General features: G+C 43.7%; 1 protein-coding gene across 1 annotated transcript in view; it reads left to right on the top strand.

Annotated features, from left to right (window-relative positions):
* Positions 1 to 5,662: 5,662 nt before the first annotated feature.
* The window catches only part of fbxw4 (F-box and WD repeat domain containing 4), a 34,819-nt gene continuing 14,067 nt past the window's right edge, over positions 5,663 to 26,414 (top strand). Inside the window, exons 1-6 of the mRNA XM_076285619.1 lie at positions 5,663 to 6,012; positions 7,390 to 7,485; positions 8,054 to 8,245; positions 8,504 to 8,636; positions 9,389 to 9,483; positions 25,159 to 25,224. Of these exons, the coding sequence (XP_076141734.1) occupies positions 5,828 to 6,012; positions 7,390 to 7,485; positions 8,054 to 8,245; positions 8,504 to 8,636; positions 9,389 to 9,483; positions 25,159 to 25,224 (767 nt within the window). The 5' untranslated portion in view covers positions 5,663 to 5,827. The remainder of the gene's footprint in view (positions 6,013 to 7,389; positions 7,486 to 8,053; positions 8,246 to 8,503; positions 8,637 to 9,388; positions 9,484 to 25,158; positions 25,225 to 26,414) is intronic.

Here is a 26,414-nt window from a genome sequence, read left to right as displayed (position 1 = left end):
GAGATTGGAAGAGCCTAAGAGAACGCACTGACAGTATGAGAGATGTGTATTTTCAAACTCTCTTATACACAAACTCACACATGTAAAAACACACACACACTCATACACACATGCTGACACACTGACACGCACATACATAGTAACACAGACTAATGCATTTCCTGCACACATGCAAGCACACCCCTACACATCCACATATACCATGGGCTCCTCTAAACCTCCCAGTGATTAGACACCCTACTCATCTCTGAATAACCTCCCGGCTTCTGGAACTTTCTTGAGACGGACACAATAAAAGCAGACCGAGCTTTAAAGACACATCGTTATGGCAGCTAAAGGTTTATGATCACAGGTTTCCTGGGTTTAACTGTAAATTGGAGGTGTATAAATGTGTCATTTGAAATGTAGGAAACCCTTTGTTCTTTGTTGCATTTTGTTTGTATGTTTTTTATACATATATAAATATATTTTTATTTGAGGATGTGTAAAATAATTTTAATGATGGAAATATTTATTTAAAAAGGTGTAATAAATTTACATTAGAATACTGAAATGTTTTGGTCTTTTCACTAGTATTCTGGTTGTGCTGTTCTCCAGTGGATCTTTGAGAGGAGAAACATCTTTCCTGACCTTGTCTTCTACTATTCCATTGTTTAGTTTAATTTTGGGTTAAACATAAGCACATATAAATAAACAAATATAAATATCTGACAATCTACAACTGGAAGCTGATATCGATGCAACCCCAAACCTAAACTCCTCTGATCTATAACTTGCCTTATTCAAACAAGCTTCTCATCCTTACCCTTGAATACAGTGCAATCCAAAACATTCACATGCACTTACATGTTCTAATTCCTTGAGTGAAAAAAAATTGGGGGTGTTTCTGTTCTGAGAGGGATACTGATCTTTGGCTCTGGATCTGTTTGTGATGGCAAGGGCCAGGCCCCAAGCCCACGGGGAGAGGCCCTGTGGGAGGACTGCAGTCAGCTGGCCAGACCTGCTTGGCCTCCGCTCTCTGCACTGGACAGGCTGCAGTGGCTCCATCTCAGTGTTTCCCTCTCAGCAGCAGACAGGTGGTTTTCTTAAAGCAGCACCATGCATGGAAGAATTTATATTTAATATGCAAAACAATTTAGTGCTAAGACGATACCCAGTTTGTCAAAAGCCGACTAAATAGGTCGAGATCCTACCCGATCAACAACGCTACGTAGTGCAATATCAAGCATCTATGTGCACATAATTGCCAATGTCAGAGACCTTCCATATAAGTCACTGTAGCATCAAAATGAGTTTGAAGCCATTATTTGAAAGTATAGGTTTCTAAACTTTAGCATCTTGTAGCTGCCACTGGAATGTAATAGATATCCTCCTCCAGAGCAGAGCCAGGTAAGGGCCAGCTCTGGGCCAAAGGTGGACACCGCCTGGGGGCTTAATCTGATTGGAAAGCTGAGGGTCGCTCTAAAGAGGGTTGTATTTGCTCACAGGGCCCTCAGGAGTGGGAAGCCAAAGATTGAGTGTGTGTGTGTGTGTGTGCACGTGCTTCTGTTTGTGTTAGTGTTTAGAGAAGCTTTTTGGCAAAAAGACTATGTTTGACCTTTGTCTCTGAAGCATTGGGTTTGGTCCTCCTAAACAAACACATGCTTACCTATCCCCTTACAACCTTTATCCACCAAGATTACAAGTACAGGTCTAGAGGCCTGTGTTCTCAGCATCAAGTCTAAGCACAAAGCAATATCTCACACTTGACAACTCAAATTCACCATAATTGGTCTTAGTTCCTGGAAACCCAGCAATCTATTCTTCTTCTCTGCTCCCCTCTCTCTCTCTCCCTCTCTCTCTCTGTCAATGCAATCAGTGGTGTGTCAGGCCTTTTTCTGCTGGTTTATTATACATGTATTCTAAATACCTTTGCACTTCTGTTATTTTTGCAGCAGTCCGCCATGTGGTCAGCCCCATGTTGTGCTGGTAGCTGACCCCCAGGGTTTAGGGTCAGACTGTAGGAGAGGTAGGGGACCCAGCTGGGTTTTCTGGAGCAGGGTGGGGGTGGAGGGTGATGCTATTCTCCACTAATTTGTCCAATTCTGCCGAACAGAATACAGCCCAACAGAGCCCAGTTTAATCCAGTTCTGTCTGACCCAGTCTGCCAGGATATAGCGCTTTGTATGTTGGTCATGCAAAAAGTCCAACTAATTGAGTAAACTGTGTAGCATCCCTATACGTGTCAACATTATTGGGCATGTTGACGAAAAGAAATGTGCATAAGCACAAAAGTTAGAATATTTCTTTCTTTTTGAAGTAAATAAAATTTATGAAATTACTGACTTACTCTTTCCTTGACTTACATTCTTATCTGTACCTTTGCCTATCCATTCATTCATGTCATTGTTGAGAGTTGTTGTCTGGTTTTACTGGCCATAACTATAAAGTTGTAGAGGACCTGGAGAAGTGAGTAAAGTTGTGGGAAAAATCACACCTTTAGTGCAGCTTGCCATGCAAATGAGAAGCAATTGCAGAGAGAGAGAGAGAGAGAGAGAGAGAGGCACAACATTGCTTTCATCCATTTTATTGAACTGCAACCGTCATCCTTAACCCCTCATAGACAAACAGAGCTACCTTCTTAATTTGCTTTGGGAGCAATTTAGACTTGTGCAAGGCCCCCTGCTGAAGTCACAGAGTGGCAGGGGGCAAAGGAGTGGATGACCCTGGCTCTTAACTGGGTTGGCCTTACACTCTGACAAACTAGCACTGGTCATAAAATCACTCCTACAAACACAAAACTAACAGAAAGACTTGATGTGAAGGGATCCCCATACATTTTTGTTTGCTGCTTGAATCTAGATTTGGAATTTGTTCAGCATTCTCAGGAGTCCCAGGAATGTGTAGTGCTTGAATGAGAGCTAGTAGATTAAATCATAATTGTGCAACTTCAGGGGGATTTAAAGGATTTATGACAACACTAAATACAACAGATATCGATTGCATTTGTCAAAACATTGTCATTGCATTTTACAGATGTTTATCCTTATTGCATGATTATGAGAGCCCACACACCTAAGAAGAACATTATTTGTACAATAGTATTATTTACTATATATAATTACTATATATAATTTGGATTTAGATATTTTTTGTTATTTCAATCATGCTAATATTTCCAAACAACTGTTCAAAGTAGGCCTACTACTAACTTTCCAAATTAAAATGCTAAAATATTCAATTAATTACTTCCTAATGAAATGCTAAAAGGATGTATCTATGTTCCTTCAGACAAGGCCAGGGAGAGGAAGACCTAATGGCTTAACTCTGTGGCATAATTGAAATGCAAACAGGGGATCAGAGAGATGAATCTCGACAGTTTAATTGTTTATATATGGGACTCACGGGAGACCTGTTGACTTTTCCAATTGGGGCTGTAATCCTTTGTTTGTCCATGCATTTCTAAGACTGATTGTCAGAATGATCTGAACAATTACTGGTAAATGTGTTTGCCAGCTCAGAGGGAGAGCCCCTGTGTACCATGGTCACCCTCTTTTAAAAAAAGGAAAAAGATCAAACGTGAAGATCCCCCCCCCCCTTCATTTCCTTTTAGTCATGTCAATTCAACTGGAAAGCCAACCATAAATTATTTTTTAAAGAAATGCAGCATTCTAGGACCCAGGCACCTAGAGTAGCCAACTTTCAGAAGTTGCAACAAAAATGTTCATGTTTCTATTGTGTGCTGTGCACAGAAGATCAAAGCCTGTTTTGTTCTCAGAGTTGAGGCAGTGGGAAAAATGGGACCAAATACAAAATTGGGTGTTTAAGGTTTTGTTCCAAGCATCAATTTGTCACACTTGATATTTTTACAGAAAGTACATTGTGCTAAATGGAAGAAAATGTACATGCTTTAGTTAAGTTACATTTTGGAACTAAAAAAGTTACACCACAAACTAGCCAAAAAACCTTTCCTTTCCACTTCCTTATGAAAATTCACACATTTTATTTGGCTTGGTGTTATTGCAGTAGAATGATGACCTGTTACACAATGGAACATCTTTCGCAGGCATTTTCTTTTTCCCAAAATGTGTGGTAATACCTGCCACTGCTGTGCTGAAGGTTACTCAGGGCGGGCTCTGAAGAATACCCAGTATGGTGAATGGCTTGGACAGAGGGAGGGGAGGTCAGACCACCACTTGGGTCCAAACAAAAGCAGCCACCAAGTAGTTGCATTTCTGACAATCACACACCATAACCTAGATCAAATGGGCCCATTGTGGCAGTAATATAAAAACATGTTATACAATGACAGCTCTGAATGCTTACATGAGATGGGGTCCACCGTCAATGACAAGGGGCTCACCATACAAAAAAAAAACGGAAAGAAAAGGAGGGGGGGAGAAAAAAACATCAAGGCATTTGAATCTGCCGTAGACTGAAGGGGTGGATGGGGAGAGTGATTGAAGGAGAGAGGGAATGAAGAAAAGAACAAAATTGCATTCCACAAGCAACTGAGCATGTCCTCTCAGAAATCTAGTCTAAAGAGGCCAAAAGACACGAGGGGGAAAAACTCTTAATAAGAGGAACAATGACAAGCCTCAACTCAAAATGTTGAAATGGTGAAGGGCTGTTCACGCTGGCCTTGCCATGGAAACACATTTTTTGTTGACCCCATTACAATCAAGCCTTTTTTATGATTTCTGGCCAAAAAGAAATGAGAAACACAAACCGCCCCTTATTTTTTGTTTAGTGCTATTCAAATAAGCCCTTAAGACATTTTGAGACATCTTGTACCAGACATTTATTGTGATGGTAACCTCTGAACCTATCTACTATGCCATGTTGCACTTCAACAGGAATTAAATCTGTGATGTAAATTTCAATGAAGTGGTTATAACTCAGTGTGCCCTTATACTACTTAAATTAAATCAAAATATCTATAGTACTAAACTCCATATGTGGTGTGATGTTTTGACCTGTTTGTAGACCTCTCAGCAAAAATAGCCTACTGAAGTAGGCACAAGAGCAGACATATATGTCTGTGCCTATAGGCTACATAACAAACAGAGAGAGAGAGAGAGAGAGAGAGAGAACTCTGTTAACTTTCAAACTGCATTGCACCAAAAGAAACAAATTAGTGCACAAAGGAAGATGCCCCCGGACCCTCGGGTCTGGGCTGAGCCTGAAGGTTTCCAACTCAAACTGCTCCAGGTTGAATGTTGTCTATTTCCTGCACTGCCACACACACTGTCTACCCCTTCTAGGCCTACACAGTGCTGTTGATTCTCATTTTCTGTTTTTAGCTACACTGTCAATATGTTTAGATGCATGGTTACACTACCTAGGACTATGTGTCCACTTAAATATTTTGACAACATTTCGCCTACATGTGCCGCCCCAGTTACCATTCAAGTGCTCTGGAAACAAGTTAATTAGGCTACTCTCAGGCTAACGTTTTCAGGGTAAAATGACGATTGAAAAAAAAAATGGGATTCCCAATCCCAAATTCCCAAATTTTAAGAAATCATTTTTACCTGTAGATTATTATAATTATGTTTGGATTAAAACCAAATATAGGCATTATATAGATCATGTTCCAATCATACTTCCCTACTGTGCAACCCAGGAGCGCGTACGGCTACCAAAATGTTACGTTACGTCAATCACGTGATGCTCAGTCGTAATGTAATGGCTTCCTACACAAACTCTGTCAACACGCTGTGAAAAAAGATGGAATACTGTGTTTTTCTCTTTAACGTCGTTGATCGAGTCCATACTAAAGGCGTTAATAAACGTCTACGTTTAAAATATAGAGATATATTTAGACTACTACTTGAAAGGACTTGAAATGAGTTTATTTCAGTTACCAGATGATGTCCTCTACCTTATCTTGTCGTATTTGGACTGCAAGTCGTTGTGTCGTCTCTCCCAAGTTTGCAGGAGACTTTTCCATTTCACACGTCGTGATGCGGTGTGGAGGAAGATAGCCAAAGATCTCATAAACACAGGAATAACACGTCAAGGAGGAGACTTGTAAGAAATGTTTTCTTTTTCGCCACATTTCTTATCAGGCCCCAGGTTGTGGTACGCTATTTACGTAGCTCTGATACCCAATGCTTTGCCATTCCTATGGCACCTGCGTCATTTCTTTAGCGTAAAACGTGCGTATGGTTCTATTCTCCATGCGAAAGTAGCTATGTAAACAAACAGGTTGGTTGGTTTACTACAGGGATATTTGTCACTTGCTCTGACAGATCTCACTTGGTAGTTAGTCTATTTGTGTACGATGTTTTCGTCCGCCTGAAATAAAACAGTAGCCTAATGCGTTTTGTACGTTTCGTGTTATTTTTTACTAAGCAGCTAACCATACAATTTACCACCTTTTAAGGAAACTGCCAGCTAGCATAAGCTATCAGTTTGTTAACCATATTCAAAGTAGCCGAATATGTTCTTATTTCGTTTATGATATTCTTGTTGGCCGATATGATGTAATCAATGGATGTGTAGTAGGTTCGTATCCAAATTTGCACAACGATAGAACCAGCCTAACTCGTGCTGCAGACACATTAGGCTATAAAAAGTTTAGGTTTGTTGGTGTTGTAATCATCACATGAAAATACACAGTGCATAGGCCTACCAACTATGATGCATGTGAATGATATGCTATGGTCATTTTAAATGACACAGTAAACAAACAAATGCAACACTGAAAAAGAGTAATAGCCTTAAGACACCTCTGATCAACCCTGTCAATCATACCCTTTGGTTTTTCTGTTTTGTTTCTTTCTTTAGGTATTGGGTGTCTCTTCACAATAATAATAATTATTAATAATAATCATATTAATAATAATAAAACAATGCTGCTTGAAATTGTTTCATCGAGCAGTCTGTTATACGTTTGTACAACTCCATGCTTATGTGTAGGTTCAGTCTGCATAATTAGACATTTACCTATAAAAGTTAATCTTCCTTCTTTGGAAAACTTCTCTTGCCTTAGCTTACTGAATAAACAGAAAAAGAGGACTCACAGGGGTTTTGTTTTTGACCATCTTAAGCCATCCGTAATGTTTGTGCTGTTTGTTACACATTCAAATCTCTCTGACCTATGGTAGGGGTTTAGTTAGTATGTGCCAGCATTAATTGATTTTGCGGCAGGACTGAGACATGCGCTTAGCCACGGCCCCCTTTTTCATGCTCACAAGTATGCATAATCGGTTAAGAACAAACATGCACTCATTACATTTTTATCTTTGCTGCTGATTATTGTGAAATCACCTGAGCCTCGCCACCAGGTCCTGTATTTTCTGTGTCATTTGATGGATGTCAAAACATAGTATTATAATTAAAGGAAGTGTAAATTGGTAGACAGTCGTCATGCAGTGTCTTATTAATATCTCTTCACTGTCTCAGGTATCAGGGGATTCCCTTGAAGGACAGGGTGAGGATATCACAGAACTGGTCACAAGGCAGCTGTCGCAAAGAAGTTTTGTTGAAGTGGAAGACAAAGTGAGTTTCTGAGTTTATTTTTTTTATTGTGACCAGTCCAATGCACATCAGCAATGATCATGCTTTTTAATCAGCATATTTTGATATGCCACCCATGTCAGACAAAATTATCTTGTCAAAGGTGAAGTTTGTGTGTGTGTGTGTACACAAAAATTAACAGAAATATGTCTCTTGTGTAGAAAACAAGATGTTTTTCTTGGAACAATTCCTAAAATTCCTAAAATACAGCTAAACCTTATAAATAAAAAGTAAAAAGTTCATATTTGTGTTGAATATGAATCGGTCTCTGACCATTTAGAGTCAGAATATGATCCAGTAGTTGTCTTGGTGTGACCTCTCTCTCTCTCTCTCTCTCTCTCTCTCTCTCTTTCTCTCTCTCTCTCTCTCTCTCTGTTCCGCATGAAATACTGTATGTCTTTCACCTGGGTGTGTCATGGACTGAGTAATACATCATAGCTGTGTTTAGTCTCCTTGTCACCTTAATCCCATAGAAACCAAATTGAGATGTCATGAAAGGAGAGATGTGCGAGGGCGTGATTTCCACTTTCTTGATTGTGTTTCCATACAGCTTGTTGCCATGGCTACAGCTGGACCATGATGTGCTGTATCTCTCTCAAGCTGCAGACATTGGAGCATACCATCTCAGTCCAGATAGGGGGAGGGGGAGGTTTCAGCACAGCCGCTTCGCTCTGTTTTCAGGACACCAAGAAGATGTGTGTCGATTTGTCCTGACAGATACACACCTCATCAGTGCTGGAGGGTACATTTGGGCCATGTGTCCCCTTCAACTTTGTATTACTAATGTTTTTAGTAAATATATGAAACTGGTATTCTGTATTTTGTCACACGATGTACGAATGAAAAATATATCTCTCTGCACTGGAATGCCCTCCTGCAGCATAATGTTTTTGGTGTATAAGGGCCTGAAATCTCCGTCAGAGTTTTTGTAGTCACAAGTTTACTGTATTGTATGTTCTATGTCTCAGTATTGAAAGACATTTTGTTTCATCTGTCTAAGGGATGGCAAAATCATCATCCATAATAGAAGAGATGACTTCTCTATGGAGTTCTATGCCCACAGCCAAGAAGTGAACTGCATCGATTGTAAAGATGGCCTGATTGTGAGTGGCTCCAGAGACAAGACCTCACGGGTAAGAGGAAGGATGCAGACAGTAATAACTGCTTACAACAACCTTCATTTCATCCTGTCAACAAACAGAACAGTCTCATATGAGTCCATCTTTGTTTGCAAAAAAGACTCCGTATCCTTACTGTCAGAGGTTTTGTGGTCTAGTGGCCACTGATGTATAATTAAAAACGTCGCTGTAGAAGGTGTCACTCTTCTGTTATGGATCACTAGTCGAGTCCCATAACCTCTAGTTTGATATGGCTCCTTTCTTCCATGAAACTACTCTGATGGAATTCTTTAATGTTTATTGCCTGCACAGTTATGAGCCTAACATGTATAGCCTGTCCAGGAATGGTAAAGTTTATTCAGGTGTTGGGATGTGAAAAGATAATTCATCCAGAGTTGTGATGTGGCCCAATGGAAGAGAATGCTGGAGATACAGTAGCATCGCAGTGGTGGTGCATCTTGTGCTCTTGCCAAAATGGAGACTTGGCAAGCCGTCGGTTTGTGACGTGTTATTCGAGTATTCCTGTTGGGAGCACATATTGGAGAGTGGAGCAGGTGGATGTTTGGGCTGAATAGTCTCTAAATGTCCTGATTTTGAATGTGCTTTCTCAGGGCAAGCGTCACTCGTTTGTCCATCCTTTGAAAAGAAAGTCTTATTCTTAAGAATGTGTGATTCATGATTAGACTGATGTAGCTCGGTGTACACTGTGAGTTGTATTTCAGTGTCCCCAATGTCAATTTTCACTTGTCTGTGTGGTTGTTTTGTAGATCTGGACACTTTCTCCAAATCGTCTAGGCAAATGTTTACACACCATCCACACCTTTGATAGGGTCTGGTCGGTTGCCTTAAGTCCCACCATAGGGTAAGTTTTGTCTTTTTAAAATGCCCCTTGCACTTAAGTCATTAGCCTTAGACCCATAGCATGTTTTTGAAGAAAAGCAATACAGTGAGGATTTTCCTAAATTAGTTCATATAACTCAGCATTAATCACAGGATTTATTCTGGGTTAGTCTGATGCTTGACTGAAGGTGGGTGTGGGTGTGTGTGTGTGTGTACTGTATGTACAATGTTTCATTAAAAAACTGAATTTTTTAATGTTTAGCTTGGGTGTCATCTTATACATGTACACACACACTCCCACACACATATTCTGCAACAAGCCATGTAAAGTTTTCAGTGTGTTAGAAGACCATCTCCTCATCTGTTATGCCATCTGTGTGATTCATGGCTTGACCGTGACTTCATGCCCCGTGCGTTTGTGCAAATCTGAGATTGTCCAAACAGTGATTGTGTCAACAGTATCTGAGGACCACTGGATAGAAGAAAGGAGCTAGCTAGGTGGGTGGGTGTTGCAGGGGTCGTTGTGGATGGGCAGCATATAGAGGGGTGGGTGTGGGGGCATTGGGGGGGGGGGGGGGGGGGGCATTGTCATAGACGGGGAACTCCGGTGCAGGTGGCTCGATGACTCCTCGATTTATTGCCAAGAGGCGGCTTTGATGTCAGTCAGCCAACACCTCTGAAGTGCATGGGGAGGTTGGATAGGGATGGGGGTGGGGTGGCAGGACAGAATAGGAGAGGTGGGGAGGGGGAGATGTGATCCACCCCCCTTAAATGCTTACCAAGCAGAATGTTGTCCCCCTCCGTGTCACAGAAACATGGCCTCTTATACCCATGCTGATGTCCTCTCTCTCTCTCTCTCTCTCTCTCTCTCTCTCTCTCTCTCTCTCTCTCTCTCTCTCTCTCTCTCTCTTTTTCTCTCATTTGACTTCAGCCTTCTACCCAATATACAGTGGAATCACCATTTTCCTCCTTATCCATGACCTTGCTGCTAAATACATTAATACTGAATGTCTCAGCATTATTTTGCACATTTTGGTTCAATTTGTGCAGAAATAACCAGCAGACTGGATGGGTATCGCTACTGATTTCGGTTCAAATCTGTTTCACATGGTCCCAATTCAGTTTGATTTCCAATATAGATTCTCTGGGGGATATTTCAGTTATACCAATTTTGCTTAGATATAAAAGAAAACTAATGCTGTGCCTTGAATGGTGTGTATTGAAAATATTAATGTTTACATTGAGAATTTACCCCAAATCTGTTTCAATCTACGTATTATTCACGCTTCCGCAGCAAAAGGCATACAGCCTTTGCTGTAATATCTTTAGGTGCCTTTCCATTATTGTAACTAACGGATGCTCACATCATGTTTAACCAATAAGCATCAAGCAGTGACTGCAAACCCTACCCAGCTTTTAGCTTTTCGTGACAAGGTGTAAAACTACACTACGGCTCCCAAAAAATGGATAAATTCAGGTTGCTTGTTATAGATAACATTATATATTGATATGATGTAGTTTTCCTCAAGACACTGCAGTCACTTCTAACCTTGTGCAGAGGAGAGGCCCACACACATAAAAAAAAAAACCAAGGGAAAACCTGAGGTAGGATTTAATGGCAAAGCAAGGTGGCCTTCCCCTGCCTGCGGCTTCCCCTGCCTGTGGCCTTTGATTACTGGGCCGTGTGTCCTCCCACTCACACTTTACTGACACTCGGACACATGAGTCCGGAACGCTAGCCGCTCTTTCACCTGCTCCGCCGACGCTCCCGCCAGCTGATCCTCCATCTCGTCTGACCGCCACCGAAAGAAAGGAAAAAGAGATGAAAAGAAAATTAAAAAACGACAACGACTGAGGGGGGGGGGGGGATGAGAAGTGTGTCATAGGCACCCCCCACCTCCTCCACCTCCAACCCCGCACCCTCCCGCTTTCCTTCTGTCAACCCAAATGTAATCATAGTAGCGGCATCACTGTTGTGTGTCAAGGAGAATCGGGGTCAGATATGCAGATGCTGAGCCAGAGTCAGTCGGTCTGAATGGCAGGCCGACAGACAAACGGACAGAGTCAAGTGGCAGCGGAGACGTTCATTCTGAAGGCCAGAGAGGCTTGCTGGCCCGGCTGGTGTCCAGCCCAGTGGTGTTTAGGTCGCTCAGCCGATATGTCAAGCCCTAACGCTCCTGTCTCCACCGACGGAAAGTCCACCTTCAGAATCACTGACGATTATCCACATCATTAATTCTCCAATTTTAAGGCTGAAATAGCAGACCCTTCAGCGCAGACGGGTCTGGCCCAGTGCACCTTTTAACATAGTCATGACTGGAGCAGGTCATTAAAATGCCCGGAAATCGACTAACCTGTAAATCACTTGCTTTCTTTTTTTTTTTTTTTTTAAGAATCATTTTGATGAGTCGAGTGAAGTTTTAAAGCAATGATGCTTTGTGTTTTGTTGTTTCCTTTGGTTGTTCTAAAGGCGTGTCACTGTTTTTTTTATTTACTCTTAACTTCACCAAAACCTCCAAAGTAACCTGACTTGAAAGGTTTTTAGGGGGGGGGGGGGGGGGCTTTTTAACTAGACTTGAATTCTACACTGATCCAGGACCTGGACATTTGGTTGCAAAAGTGACATTTGATGGTAAAATCAGCAGGCACATCACCTAAAGCCCCCACACTGGTGAAGAGGGCCAAAGGATGTGTTAAAGCCCAGATTCATGTTTCAAGGATGAATCTGGTGCTGTCGTTAAAAATGAGTAATCTGAATTCAGAAAGGATGAGACAAGGGGGAATGAGAGACAGACAGAGAGAGAGAGAGGAGAAAAAGAGAGACGTGTCAGAGAGGCTGTTCTGTGTGTGTGTGTGTGTGTGTGTGTGTGTGTGTGTGTGTGTGTGTGTGTGTGTGTGTGTGTGTGTTATTGGTGATGGCACAAAGCATGTTTTAATTTGGAGAACCAAGGCAGGGCGAAAGAGGAGCCCCTTGTGTTGCAAATGTAATTGTTCCAGCGTCACGCTTGGGCTATCTAAAGGGCTGAGAGTCAGAGAGAGGAGACACAGCCGTGTGCGTCCCTGTCCCAGAGAGAGGCAGTTAGAGAAAGAGAGAGACAGCGAAGAGGAGAAGAGGAGGTCCTGGAGCCAGTCAGGACTGGGTCAACAGTATAGGCAAAAACTGATTGTAACGGGATGCAAGAAATTAATAAAAATCAAGAAAGAAAATGGACTTGATTGGTGTCAATTGAATTTGAGTGACCGTTTTTTTTGTCACAACCATGCATCCAAACATCAAAGCTCTCGCCTTATCTCTCTCTCTCTCTCTCTCTCTCTCTCTCTCTCTCTCTCTCTCTCTCTCTCTCTCACACCCCCTCCGTCCCTCCTCTCATCTCCCTCTCTTTCTTTTTCACTCTTTCCATCCGTCCGTCTGCCACCCTTCTGGCTCCCTGTTTGCCCATGTGCCCCCATCTCCTACGTCCATTTCTCGTTTTACTCTCTTTTTTTTTTCCCCTCACAAGCCTCCTGTCTTTTTTCCATCAAGTATCATCTCAAGGTCTATTAGGAGTATATTGTGGCTGGAGAGAAATGGCAAGGTTGCGTCTGCACCGTCCCCCGGTCCTGTATCTTTTTACAGCTGATTGGTCCCAGCCAGAAACCACCAAGCCGTGGCCTTTCTCTGTGATTGCTTCGGTGAAATAGATTTTTTTTTTTTGTCGACACCACTGCGTAGTGTATTGTGTGCCGTTTTTATTTTCGTTATGTCTTGTCCATGGTTTGAATCATTCACAGCTGGGAACCTTGGTCTGGTGTCGTGAAAGTTTCAGAGGAGTTAACGGAGTCTTGTGTTAGGGGGGACCGTTGGATGTGTTTGTCCATTTAGGCTCACAGGTAGGATTCACAGACTGGAATGAAAATGTTTCTGAATTGTAATGCCCTGGGCCATAGCTTGCGGTTTCTTTGAGGTACAGCTTCAGGCGAACCCCCCTGGCCAGCCAAAATCCTATATATAATCCTATGTATAAGCACACTCTCTATATTTTGTTATGACACCAACAGTGCTTCGTTTATACCCAAGTCCAATTCAGACAGTCAGTGCCCCTGTCAAAGGACAGTCAGCAAAGAATATAATTAAGAAGAAAAGAGAGACATGTAAAGATGTCTGTCCTAATGATTTCTAATTCTTTATCTGTTAACCCCCAACCTCTGTTTGCTCCCTCCTCCTCCTTCAGCCCCTCCTGTCTGAGTTGCGTGTGTGTGTGTGTGTGTGTGTGTGTGTGTGTGTGTGTGTGTGTGTGTGTGTGTGTGTGTGTGTGTGTGTGTGTGTGTGTGTGTGTGTGTGTGTGTGTGTGTGTGTGTGTGTGTGTGTGTGTGTGTGTGTGTGTGTGTGTGTGTGTGTGTGTGTGTGTGTGTGTGAGAGAGAAGGTGGTGTGGGTGGTGGTGTGGGGGTGCTTTTGTCTGCCATGTGGGTCTTCAGTCAGCCTGCTTCCACTGATGTGGATTCATCTGCCCCCTTTCCAGAGGAGAGCTCCTCATGTGGCCACTAATGGCCTCTCATTTGCATCCGTTTCATCCTGACCCCGGCTTCCTGCCCGATTAGGGCCGGCCGAGGCACACACACACACACACACACACACACACACACTCACACACACATACACACACACACACAGCAGCAGCACTTGTGGCAGCATCATTCCCCTACACTCACTCCAAGCTAAAGACAGAAGTGCATTTCTAAATCTCAGGGGGAAAAAAACTCTTCAAAACACTGAGTTTGTCTTGGCTTGCTTCAAAACAAGGAAGACTTTCCGTGACTGGGTGATTTTCTTCGTTATTGCCTTTTCAGTTCTTAGATACACTTGTTCGTCTTTGCCCGGGGTGAAAGCATCTGTCAAATGACTAGATGTTAATGCAAAGTGTGAATATGTGAAGAGATTAGGACGACTCTTTAAGATGATGTATTCCCATGAATAACACTGAAGAAAAGTCAGCATGCCACTCTTAGTCCTGCCACAGTATGAAGCAGAGCTTGGCATAGCCTTGGGGGTTGATGTGTGTGTGTGTGTGTGTGTGGGGGGGGGGGGGGGGGGGGGGTGCCTGCATTTGTTTCCCCACAGCACGTTGATTGCTGATGATTTTTGTTTCGGCAAACAAACGCTGGAGCCACGTTTCAAAGAGAGTATTAAATGCCCTCTCAACGATACCCTCTGGACCGAGTGCCACCCATGCAATTCTGACAAGTGCTAACATACAGGTCAGGCTATGTCAGATTCGGATTTTGTGCTAGCTACAGGAAATCTAATATGTCTAGCAGACAGCCGACTGTGCCTGTATCTAGCCTGAAGATTGTGCATTGCACGAGGTGGTCAAGTAGTGCATCGCTTGTCCCCCTGACTAATATGTGTTGGGTTCTCATGTATGACAACAAAACAGGACTGACATGTTAGAGTATGTGTTCATATAGATCCATATTTAATGACGTGGTTGTCGAGGGTGATGGCAGCTGACTTAGTGGAAAGCAGGACAGTTAGCAGCTGGGCTAACGGACGGAGCCATTGTCCTTTTATTCTTAGGGCGTGTGTGTGTGTGTGTGTGTGTGTGTGTGTGTGTGTGTGTGTGTGTGTGTGTGTGTGTGTGTGTGTGTGTGTGTGTGTGTGTGTGTGTGTGTGTGTGTGTGTGTGTGTGTGTGTGTGTGTGTGTGTGTGTGTGTGTGTGTGTGTGTGTGTGTGTGTGTGTGTGTGTGTGTGTGTGTGTGTGTGTGTGTGTGTGTGTGTGTGTGTGTGTGTGTGTGTGTGTGTGTGTGTGTGTGTGTGTGTGTGTGTGTGTGTGTGTGTGTGTGTGTGTGTGTGTGTGTGTGTGTGTGTGTGTGTGTGCGAGCGAGATTAATAGTCGGCTCAGCTAAATTGTTTCCTGTAATGCCAGACCTCTGCTGACAAGATGGGACTTGTTGAGTGTGTGAGACTCTATCCTGGCCAGGGGAAACTCTAGCCCTGAGTGTGCACCAGGTTACACCCCAGCAAATCAATCGTCCTCTGCAGACTAGCGCCACCCACCCATGCAACCTCCCCCGTCGCCCCCATGCCTTTGATGTGAGGTCTTCCCTCACCCTGATACAGGTCGATAAGCCTGTCCACTCTTGCAGCCTTCTGGAAAGGGAGCTTCCATAGTTTTCTGATTAAGCAGAAAAGCACTTAAATGCGATGTGCAATGAAAATGAAAAGAAACTTTAACTGGAAAGTGTCAAAAGATTACATTCAGCAACATGACTGCACTTAGAACTGAGAGGTTGTGGAAGTCTAGAAAAGAAGAAAAATACTATGGTATTCATTTATCCATCGAAATGATTTGTTTTCTAGTATGCTGTTGGTCACCTTACCATCTATTAATATCGATATAACACATCTGATATGTGTATGCAATTGGATAATTTGGTGACAAAAACAGTGTCTATAACAGACTGAAGCAAAGTTGTTTTTCAGAAATGTGTGATTCATTCACGTGGATGGAGACTAGATGGAGTTGGGGCATGAAGTCACAGAGGAGTGTCCAGCATTGCTCTCTTTCACAAGACTGACCCCTAGCCATGTTACTTCACCAGACCTCTGAAGTTCGCCTACAAAAACTACCCAATGCTGCCATCTTTGCCCATACAAAGAGATCTGGGTGTTAATTGAAGCTAACTACCCATGGCAAGTTAGCTTTGGGTTAGCAAAAATCAAAGTCTGCCGTCTTAATGTACCGGAGATTACAGTATCGAAGGCAGAGGACAAACGTGTGTAGAGCAAAGTGTTTGCATTTCCGATTTGTTCATCCCTGCAAGAGTTTAACAGGTGCGATAATTCAAAATCCCCATGTTATTTTCCCATTGGAAAAATCTGGCTTACCTTGGCTTAAAAAGTAGGCAATTTTTAGAGACTTCTAGAGCTCAAGAACGCTTTCTCCACCATCCCCTTTGTTCGCCTATAAGCCAAATTGTGTTGAAACATTTTTGTTGGAAGATATGCCTTAGGCTTAGAGTAAGGACATGCCAATAAGAATAGATTTGCCTGCTCTCTTTAAGTTCAAGTGGCTGATCTCCAGAATTGGGTAGAAGTAATTGGGATTTATATTCTGTTTTGGAGTTGGTGTTGACTGACTGCTCTGTGCTGTTTGTATAGCTAAATGGTACATTCATTCATATAGGCAACATGGAGTGCTGCTCAGTGAGGCAAAGTGCGTCGCCGCTTTGATCACTTAACTTCTGAATACAGATTCAACCCTTTGGCGACTCATTATCTTTAATTGTTCTTTCCTGCGTCGCTCCGTTTTAACCAGCTTACTTGACTTTATTCCACTGGGCACCAGAACTCACAAGGCGTACCCTAAGTGCCCAAAATGCCCACTAGAATGCATAGTGAAAGGGACAAGGGTCAGCCAACGGTTGCCTGCCTGCCTGCCTGCCTTCTCGCCCGCCTGCATGTCGGCATCAAAGGGCTCGGGCACACAAAGCCACAGTGGTGGCTTGGGGGCCGCCGCTGACCACTCCAAAATGGAGGGAGTGGGCAGTTAGGAGGGAGTCAGGGGGGTGGTAGTGGGGTGGCAGGGGTCCGAGAGCCTGCAAAGAGAAGCAGCCCCAAGGAGAGGTGAGAAAGGGTCATTTTGTTTTCTGACGGGGGGTCTGTGTTTTTTGTCCCGAACTCGTCAAGCACAACCGCCGAGATGTTGCTGGGGCCGTGTCTTTTGAGACGCTCAATAGGAAAATAGCTGTTGGATGAACCCTCCCTCCCAACCCACAGCCCTCTGCAAAACGCCACTCTTGCTCCCAGTGGCTGGAGCATGACCCCTGACCCTGGGTATCAAAGTACAGCAAGACGCCCCTCCCTTGATGAACCCCCCCCCCCCCCACCGCACACACACACACACCCACACACCCTCCCGCCTTTCCCTTCACCACCCGCCACGGTTCCACCCCACACCCCTGCCTCCATCATTCCACCCCAGTCTGGAAGAGAAAAAAAATTAAAAAGAAGACGAAGAAAAAGAAAAGATCCCACGTCTTTCACCCTGCCCCTCTCTCTCTCTCTCTCTCTCTCTCTCTCTCTCTCTCTCTCTCTCTCTCTCTCTCTCTCTCTCTCTCTCTGTCTCTGTCTGTCTCTCTCTCTCTCTCTCTCTCTCTCTCTCTCTCTCGCTCAAGCTGGGCTGTGTCTCAGGAGTCAAGAATTCAATTTGTCCGTGAGGGTTTTATGGGAATGAACGAAAAGAAAGACCAAAAGAACGAGGGAAGAAATGAAAAACAGAGAAAGAAAAAGAGAAAGAAAGAAAGAGGCTTTTAACAATAAAGCGATAAGGCACAGGGTGTGCATTCCCACACGTTAACTACAGGGCACCGCGCAGCTGAAAGCCCAGCGCGCGGGAGCCTCTGACTGGGACGACAGGTGGTGTCTCGTCTGATTGCAGCCAATCGGGCCCGACTCCGCAGGCCCTCCGCAAGCACACCATTACAGCACGGCCCCATGCAGGTGTTGTCCCACCGAGCGCGCTCGCCATGGAAAACTTTTGTTATTCCCAGGAGAAAAAAAAAGACACAAATCCCTTAGGACCCCTGGGACTGCAACTCCAGGAATTTGGCCGTACAGATACTCTCACCATAGATTTGTATTAGAGAGAGAGAGAGAGAGAGAGAGAGAATCATTTTAAAAACACTAGAAAAAAATAGAGTAAAAGAAATTTTCCGCAAGGAAGCTCAGGAAGCTCAGAATGCGCTTTTTTGTATTGTAATTTTGACTACAAGGCAAGATATCGCTATTAATGTGCAGATTAAATGGAAAATGTGCATTGTGCATTGCCACTCACAGGAGGAGCCCATCTAGTATATGGCACAGAGATCAGTGATAGTAGATGGCTATTGCGGTGGGCATCAGTGAGTCCTTAGCTGCGGAGATCTCTGGGTCAGGGAACCGTTGTCTGAACGCTAGGTTGTGTAGAGCCATGCATCCCAGACTATGTGCCGTGGGAGTTGCACAGGTGTGTCGCAGAAATGTGTTTTTTTTTGCCATTGTTATTGTCACTAACGTTAACAATTGACCAAAGTTTGTCTTTTTAATTTGCATTTTATGGAATCACTTCTAAACTGTATTTAGTGTTATATCTACATACTTTTTTGTCCATCTTGAGTGCATATATTAGCAGCATATATGAAACAGGCTTAGAAAGAAACTGGACAAAAAAATAAAAAATGATGCCTGGAAATGAACCTGACCCACCCCTGTTGTCATGCTGAACAGACAAACTGTAGTCTACAATCGGTAGCTTGCCAACATTATATGTGTTAAAATACTGACATTTTTTTGTGGCAGTGTTGGGTGGGAGCAATAAACTGTAATAAACTTATGGTTTTTGTATATTTAATATCATGGTGGCTTGCAGTAAGATTCCCTCATAGTAAATAGTCTGCTGCCAGAGACAAAACTTAAAGGTTGTATCAGCGATTGCAGGCCAAAAAAACGTGTCTCTGTAGGCAGCCTAGGCTCCGAGATCTGCACACAAAAACAAATGCTATCAACAAGTGTTGCCAACCACTCAAAGGCAAAATAAAGTGTTTCGACCAATAACCGACGTGATGCACATTCAGGAGAGTTTCAATTGCATAAAAAGGGAGGGGGAGGGAGTAGAGAGTTAGCTCTCTGTTTTGTTTGAACATCAACAAAAGTGACGATCCCCCGCCATCACTGATACAACCTTTAAGGAGACACTGGGGTAGAGGGAATATCCAAGGGGTCCCAGAGCAGTCTGTAGCACAGAACTAGGCTTCAGCAGTTTGTTCAGTTCCTTAGAGTCGCCAGCTCTGTTGCTGCTGCCCCAAGAGATTGCTACAAATAAAATGCCATTTGCCACAGACTGGTAAAAGATAAGCAACGTTTTGCAGCACACATTGAAGGACCAATTGTCTGATCGACCCCTTCCTGTAGGCAGCCTCAGTGTTATACTTATAGTCAAGTCGGTTGTCCAGGTGAATCCCCAGGTAACTAGGCCACTGTCAAATCTTCTCCCAGGGTGAATAATAATGGTCAGCTATGTCCTGGTCCTCCAAAAAATCCAAAACCATCTCTGTCTTCATCACACGTGAGAGGAGGTGATTGTTCCCACACATTGTCTTAAAGCGTCAAATGATAGGACTCTGAGTTGTATATGAAGATTGAGGTATACAGGGTGAAGAGAAAATCAGTGACCCAATCCCATGCGGTGCTGTTGTACCCTGGCTACGTTCACCTAGATCTCCTTCCAGGGATCTACTAGTCTGGAACACCATCACTTTCTAACATTTCCATCAGACCCCAGAAAGGACGGGCCAATCAGCAACGAGTGGGGATGACGCTATAGTTTCGAAATCAAAAGTGGCTGTGGTAAACAGTAAGTAGTAGCAATGCAATGCCCGTAATCATCGCAAATTACCCCAAAAGCCTTCTCTGGGTCTGTTTGATATAATGTGATGCTAAATGTCAGCAACCTTGTGCAGGGTAATTAAGTATTTCACTTCACTGTGGAAGTTGTAACTCAAGGAAGATGGGTAGGATTTGGCTATCTACTCATTTTGTTTGCCCACTCCAAATAGCTCACACCCTAGGATGACATACTCTGTACAGTCTATACTTTTAACATTATGGTATATATGCGTTTACTCAAATTAATTTCTGGAATCACAGAGGGATCCTGTTCTATTCATGACACAAACCAGCTCCTAAGAGTTGGACTTTAGCACATAGCCTGAGTGTTTCATGTTTGCATGTTAATTTGTCTTATTCCCGAACTCTGTGAACTCCACGGTGCACTGAAAAAAACTCTAAAATGAAAGTAGCAAACTTTTTAGTCATGTCACAAATGACGTTTGCAAGAAATTATATGCACAACGTCTCTGCAAAGTCTCACCTGGAAATAACACAGGAGCATTGCAAGCAATATCAGCAGCTTAGTAATTATCTGCCACTACCATCACCCTATTCACCATTGCACTGCACTTGTGTCACCGTGCGTGAGAGTGAGACAAGTGACTACAACTGCCCATAGGCAAGCCACAAGGAATGCACCATTATAAATATGCTCTTGTTGTGCACATTGTTCTCTGTGAGAAACATTAGTGGCAGGAATGTATTTCGTTTTTTTAGTTGTTTTTTTTTTGTGATTAAGCTTTTTATTGAAAGGGTTTTAAGACGGCACAAAAACACTTATCGGCATCACCATAACAACAAAAGACAATACCCATGTCCACACCACATTGCGTTCAAAAGTAGAGAAAGGAAAGTATGGTATTCAGAGTTACAAAGACACATATCATTGATTTCTAAGGAGCTCACGAATGTTCACCACTGTACTTTCTCAGGCAGGCACTGTTTTGGCCTTCGCTTAAGTCTGGCAGTGGAATACTCCATGTTAGCCATATATTGTACATTCATCAGCCAACGTCTTCAAATTTATTTTCAAATTGACTTCAAATCGATCGTTTCATTTTTGTTTTTCTCCCCAGCAGCCTCCAGCTTGGATGGGTTTTTTTTTTGTTGGTCTAAATTGACACAGGGGCCGTTCCACTCGGATAAGCAAAAGGCTTGGAGCAGAATGTGGTTGTGACCCCAGACACAGAGGACGCGAAAAGGAGCCCCCAAAAGGTCTCCTGAACCAGGGTGTGAGCCACAGGGGGGTTTCCCACAGAAGGCTGGGAAGACAGAGAGAGAGAGAGGGACCGAGGGACCGACCCTTTCCACTATTGTCCCCCCTCCTCCAGGGCAGTATAAATACATCATAACCCCTCTTTTCAATTCAAACATATTTAGAGGCCTAGATGAAAGCACCTCTACAAACTAGATACATCCCCCCGGACAAAGACAGGGGTCAACCGAGACAAATTAACAACCCCGCCTGGACCGCCACAGACCTCGGCTGAAAGGCTGGCTGCTGGGCTCAGGGTTAAACTCCCCTTTGAAATCCATATTTAGCCCAGGGTGTGCCAGCCGTAGGCCTGATTTGTCTTGGACGCATGTTGTGGATTTCTGTTTTTAATGGACTTGTTTTGTTAGTGTGGACATGCATTTTTGTCTTGTTTTTATTTTGGATTAGCGGAATTAATAGAGTGGAAATAAAATAATTTTCCCTCGCCCTCCCTGTTACTATTGAGGTCAGGAATAGCGAGAGGAGTCAGCTTCATTTGTTGATTTAAAGTAGCTCTTTGTTGATATGGTGGGTGTTTTGAAAGGTAGAATTATTTTTATGAGTGTGGTATTTCTGACGTATGTTCATGTGCCTAAGGATAGTATTTAAATAAAGTTTATCACCTTACAGTTCAAGTGTCAGTGGTGTTTAGGTCAAATTGATGGAACTTTGATCGGTCTGTCTATATTGATATACTCAGAACATCCCTTGCCTAAAGGATCATGGAGAAATATTCGAAAGTTATTCAAATTTGTAATTTACAATGGTGTACCAAAGCTACATTTAAAACTTTAAGAGACCATTTTGTAGTAAGTTTCTAAGTTGGACTAATGGCAGATTTAGCAAAAAACAAGTTTAATAAACAAGTATTGCTGTTTATATAATTATATATTACAGAATGTGTTTGCATTTTTAATCCAGTGGAATGATCCAAATGATGTGTTTGTAGTGGTGGTCTTGGGAAAAGAAAAAAGGGGGAGGGAGGAGCATGACCCGATATGTGCGGTCGGTTGTGTTGGTTTGGCCCTAACAATGTTGTTACTGTTGGACGGTCTGTTCTCAGCAGGGGCTGAATCAAAGTTTGTGTGACCCCGGCACTAATTTCATGCTACACAGTACCTCGAATAATGATGTCAGCTGATGAGGTTACCAAAATGGTTGTGTTGGCGGTGAACCCCCGACATGTTCTAATGATCTTGAGCCTGGCTGTGTTTTTAGGGCAGAGGGCTTGGCGATTTTGGTGCTGGGGGTGGAGGTGTGTGTGTGTGTGTGTGTCGTGTGTGTGTGTGTGTGTGTGTGTGTAGGGGGGGTGCTATGAGGCTCAGAGGGTAGTATCAGTGTGAAGGGATGGGGGAAAGGGATTGAGGAGGCTAGAGGGAGGCGGGGGGGTTGTATCAGCCCCCCCACCCCAACATGAGGCGAGATCGAGTCCATGACCTTTTACAGCTATAATATCACTTAGACGCTCTCTCAGATCAATCAGATCACATCAGATGGCAGCTTGGGAGGGGCTGAAAAAAAATGTATTTCATTGTGTCGTTCTTATTTCTCCTTTCTTCTCCCCTCACCCCCCATCCCCCCACCCCGCAACCCCCCCTCCCCCTCCCTCTTTCTATCTCCTTCGCCCCGCCCGTATCGGACTCAGCGAGGGATATGTAATTGAAGTAATAGAGGGTAATAAAGGCTGGGAAGAGAGGGAGAGCGTGGCCTTGCCCCCATTGTATCTTGTGTCACAGCGAGGTCGGAGGTCACCGAGCCGGCATATTCTGCGAGGGCGCTGCGCCTTCATTGGGGCAAATGAGTTTACCCAACAGTAATTAAAATACCGGCGCAGGCCCCGCGGGCTGAATGCGCTTGATGGGCCACCGCTAACCGAGTTGACAGCTGCCATGTCTGTCGCTGCCAATACGCCGCGGCCCTCAATGGGCGTACCAACCGAAGCCGCCGCGCGCAGCCAGCCGATCCTCTGTGCTCCTCTGTGTTTTCTCCTGTGCTCTTCTGTCTCTCTTTCTCTCTCTATCTATCTCTCTCTCTATCTCTCTCTCTCTCTCTCGCACACGCTCATATCTGTCATTATCCTTTATTTCTCTTCTCTTCTTGTAGGGGGTCTTATGTACTTTCTGTTTTCATCTGTTTAGTTCTTCCATTTGAATTTATTTTGCTCACTTCTGTTCTTTGTAGTTCTTCTCTTCTCTTCTGTTCTCTTATCTTATCCTCTCCTCTCCTCTCTTCTCCTCTGTTCTGTTCTCTTATCTTATCCTCTCTTCTCCCTTTCTCTTCTCTTCTCTTCTCTTCTCTTCTCTTCTCTTCTCTTCTCTTCTCTTCTCTTCTCTTCTCTTCTCTTCTCTTCTCTTCTCTTCTCTTCTCTTCTCTTCTCTTCTCTTCTCTTCTCTTCTCTTCTCTTTTCTCCCCAGCGGTCCATTTGCTAAAAATGGCTAAGTTCAGAGAAGCTTTAAATACTTTTTTGGTGAGTTTATCAAGAGGATCAGTGCTAGCGTCTGTTATCGGCCATGGATCATCCCCACCTCATTCAGCTGCCCATCTGATAAAACACTTAGCATTTACTGCTACTCTGGCTGCATTCTCTGCTCCAGAGTATAGAGATACACAGATGCTGTGTGTGTGTGTGTGTGTGTGTGTGTGTGTGTGTGTGTGTGTGTGTGTGTGTGTGTGTGTGTGTGTGTGTGTGTGTGTGTGTGTGTGTGTGTGTGTGTGTGTGTGTGTGTGTGTGTGTGTGTGTGTGTGTGTGTGTGTGTGTGTGTGTGTGTGTGTGTTTAAGTCACTGTGGCCCTATTTTTCTCGATAGGATTTCAGGTCACACTAGAGCTAAGTCAGACACTGTGTGTGTGTGTGTGTAAGCACAAGCTCATTCACAGGGCCAGGCTGTTAATTTGAGGCCACACTGGTATTCTATTGTGGGGCACATTTCTATGGCAGGGGGAGGCAGGGCCTGCTCTATGGCCTGCTCCTCTCTGCTCTGTGGGCAGTGGAGAGAGAGAGAGAGCCGGTGGGTGAGAGGGCCCAGACACTTTGTTAGCCAGCACCAGCAACTAGTGCTCTTAACTTTCCTTAATGAATTGACTTTGTGTGTGTGCGTGTGAGTGTGTGTGTGTGTGTGTGTGTGTGTGTGTGTGTGTGTGAGTGAGTGAGAGTCGGTTTGTCCATGCACACAGTTATGTCACTCTTTGGAATTTGTGTTACACAGCATCATTAAGTAGACGTAGACACTCATTCTCTTGCACATGCACCCCCCCCTCTCTCTCTCTCTCTCTCTCAGACCCACATACACACACACACACAGTCTGTGAGACTCCATGCTGGAGTATTGTTGATGCCGCTGCTAAGCCCAGAGACACCCAGGGAGTATGGGAGGGCTAAGGACCCAGCGGGACATGGTGACAATACCTGTCTGCATTCCTGCACTGGTCTATGCTGGGCTATGCTGGAAGGCCAACCTTTGTGTCCCTCACCTCCACACACACACACACACACACACACACACGGTCACACACGGTCACACACACACTGTCACACACACACACACACACACTATGCAGTCACAATGCAGCGAGTGACCAGTCCACAGACAGCACAGCAACCCTATCCCAAGTTTGTCTGCCCTGCAGGCTCTTCACTTTTGCATGTTTGCAGACAGATGCACACACACACACACACACACACACACACACACACACACACACACACACACACACACACACACACACACACACACTACACATTCCTTTTCTCTTCCCTTGTCCTCAACCATTGTGCCCATTCCATACAGCGCTTCACTGTGCAGGTCTTATTGTTGGCATCATGCCCCTGCACTGTTCAGAGTGAACTGAAGATGCCCTTTAGAGAGGGCCGAGGAAACAGCTGGCTTTAGCATCAGGCTTCTGCAAGGGGTAGCATTTAATGCCCTGAGGTGTTTTCCTGGTGTGTGTGTGTGTGTGTGTGTGTGTGTGTGTGTGTGTGTGCAGTATGGCTGTGCTGTGCTATGCTGACCGCTCCCCTGTAAATCTCTCTCCCTTAGCACCTTTGTGACGGGGACAGCCTGCTGTGAGGACTCTACCCCTCTGCGCATCTGGGACACCGAGAGGTAAAGACCCCCCACATCACAAAACCACACGGCACCAAAACACAATCAATAAACAAGAGCTTTTGTCTAAGCTTGCCAAAAAAGCTCCAGGCATTTCTGAGCTCATTTGGCTTTGCTGTTAGCTATGTCTTTATGTCAAGGAATCACTGGTTGAATTGTTTGAGTCTGTGAGTTTTTTTTTCCACATTTTTACTCTTCCACATTGAAACTACTTTTTTTTTTTGTTGTTGTTTTTTCAGGATTTACGTCCATTGATGACAATTTGAATTTGTGAATGAATAATGAATTGAAAATAAAATCATATTTTGTTATCCTCAAAAGGAGAGGACTCTGTTTAGATTAGTACATACTATTATATGTACGGTATTTGAATGAAGTATATAGATCAATTCCAACAACCACAGCAGCAGACACTCCGATAGGAGAATGGCATGATGGAGTAGAATCATCAGGAGCATCTGAAAAGTACCTGAAACAGTGTCTTAACTGATATATATATATTTGTAATGCCCACATTTCCAACCAACTTGTACATGGATGCATATTAACATGCGAATATTCAAGGTTGCTCTGAATGATGGTGTTGGCTGTCTTTTGGTTCAATATTTCAGTTGAGAATATATAAAAAATAATATTACACACTTCATATGGCATGTACATATAGTGACTTAGTAGTCAGTTAGTAGTAGCAGTAGTAATAAGGCTTTTTCCAGTTCATAATCAATGACTAGGTGATGATTGTGCACCCTTTGTCAGACTTGCAAGGACTTGGTCTCAGAGAGAGAGAGAGAGAGAGAGAGAGAGAAAGAAAGAAAGAGGACATGCCATTTCTGGGAAAAGGTCTGTAACACAATCTGGGATGTCTTGAGTGTTTTTTTCCACTATTCTTCTTTTTTTTGTGAGAAGTTTCACTCACAAACGAAGTCTTGGGAGAATAGTGCACTCTTTTACGTGACCCTGTCCGACACCATTGGGTAGGTGTTTTTGGAAGTCGCAGGACTCTTTGGCATTTGTCAGCATAATTGATCATGGGAGTGAAAGTAGAAACTTCTGTCTTTTCTTTCTGTTTTAAATGGATATAATGGCTGCCGCTGTTCCATTATCCCTCCAGTACCAGAAAATGTGCACTTTGGGAAGTTCAAAGGAGGCTTGAGAATTCCTGTCGTGAAAGCATGAGACTTTAACCTGAT

The sequence above is a fragment of the Alosa pseudoharengus genome, unplaced genomic scaffold (assembly GCF_046254945.1).
Source record: "Alosa pseudoharengus isolate Yale_2024_CS ecotype anadromous, Long Island Sound unplaced genomic scaffold, YU_APseudo_1.1 YU_APseudo_1.1_scf_15, whole genome shotgun sequence".
Taxonomy (NCBI): domain Eukaryota; kingdom Metazoa; phylum Chordata; class Actinopteri; order Clupeiformes; family Clupeidae; genus Alosa; species Alosa pseudoharengus.
The sequence above is the reverse complement of the archived record's forward strand: the minus strand, read 5'-3'. Positions and strand labels throughout refer to the sequence as shown.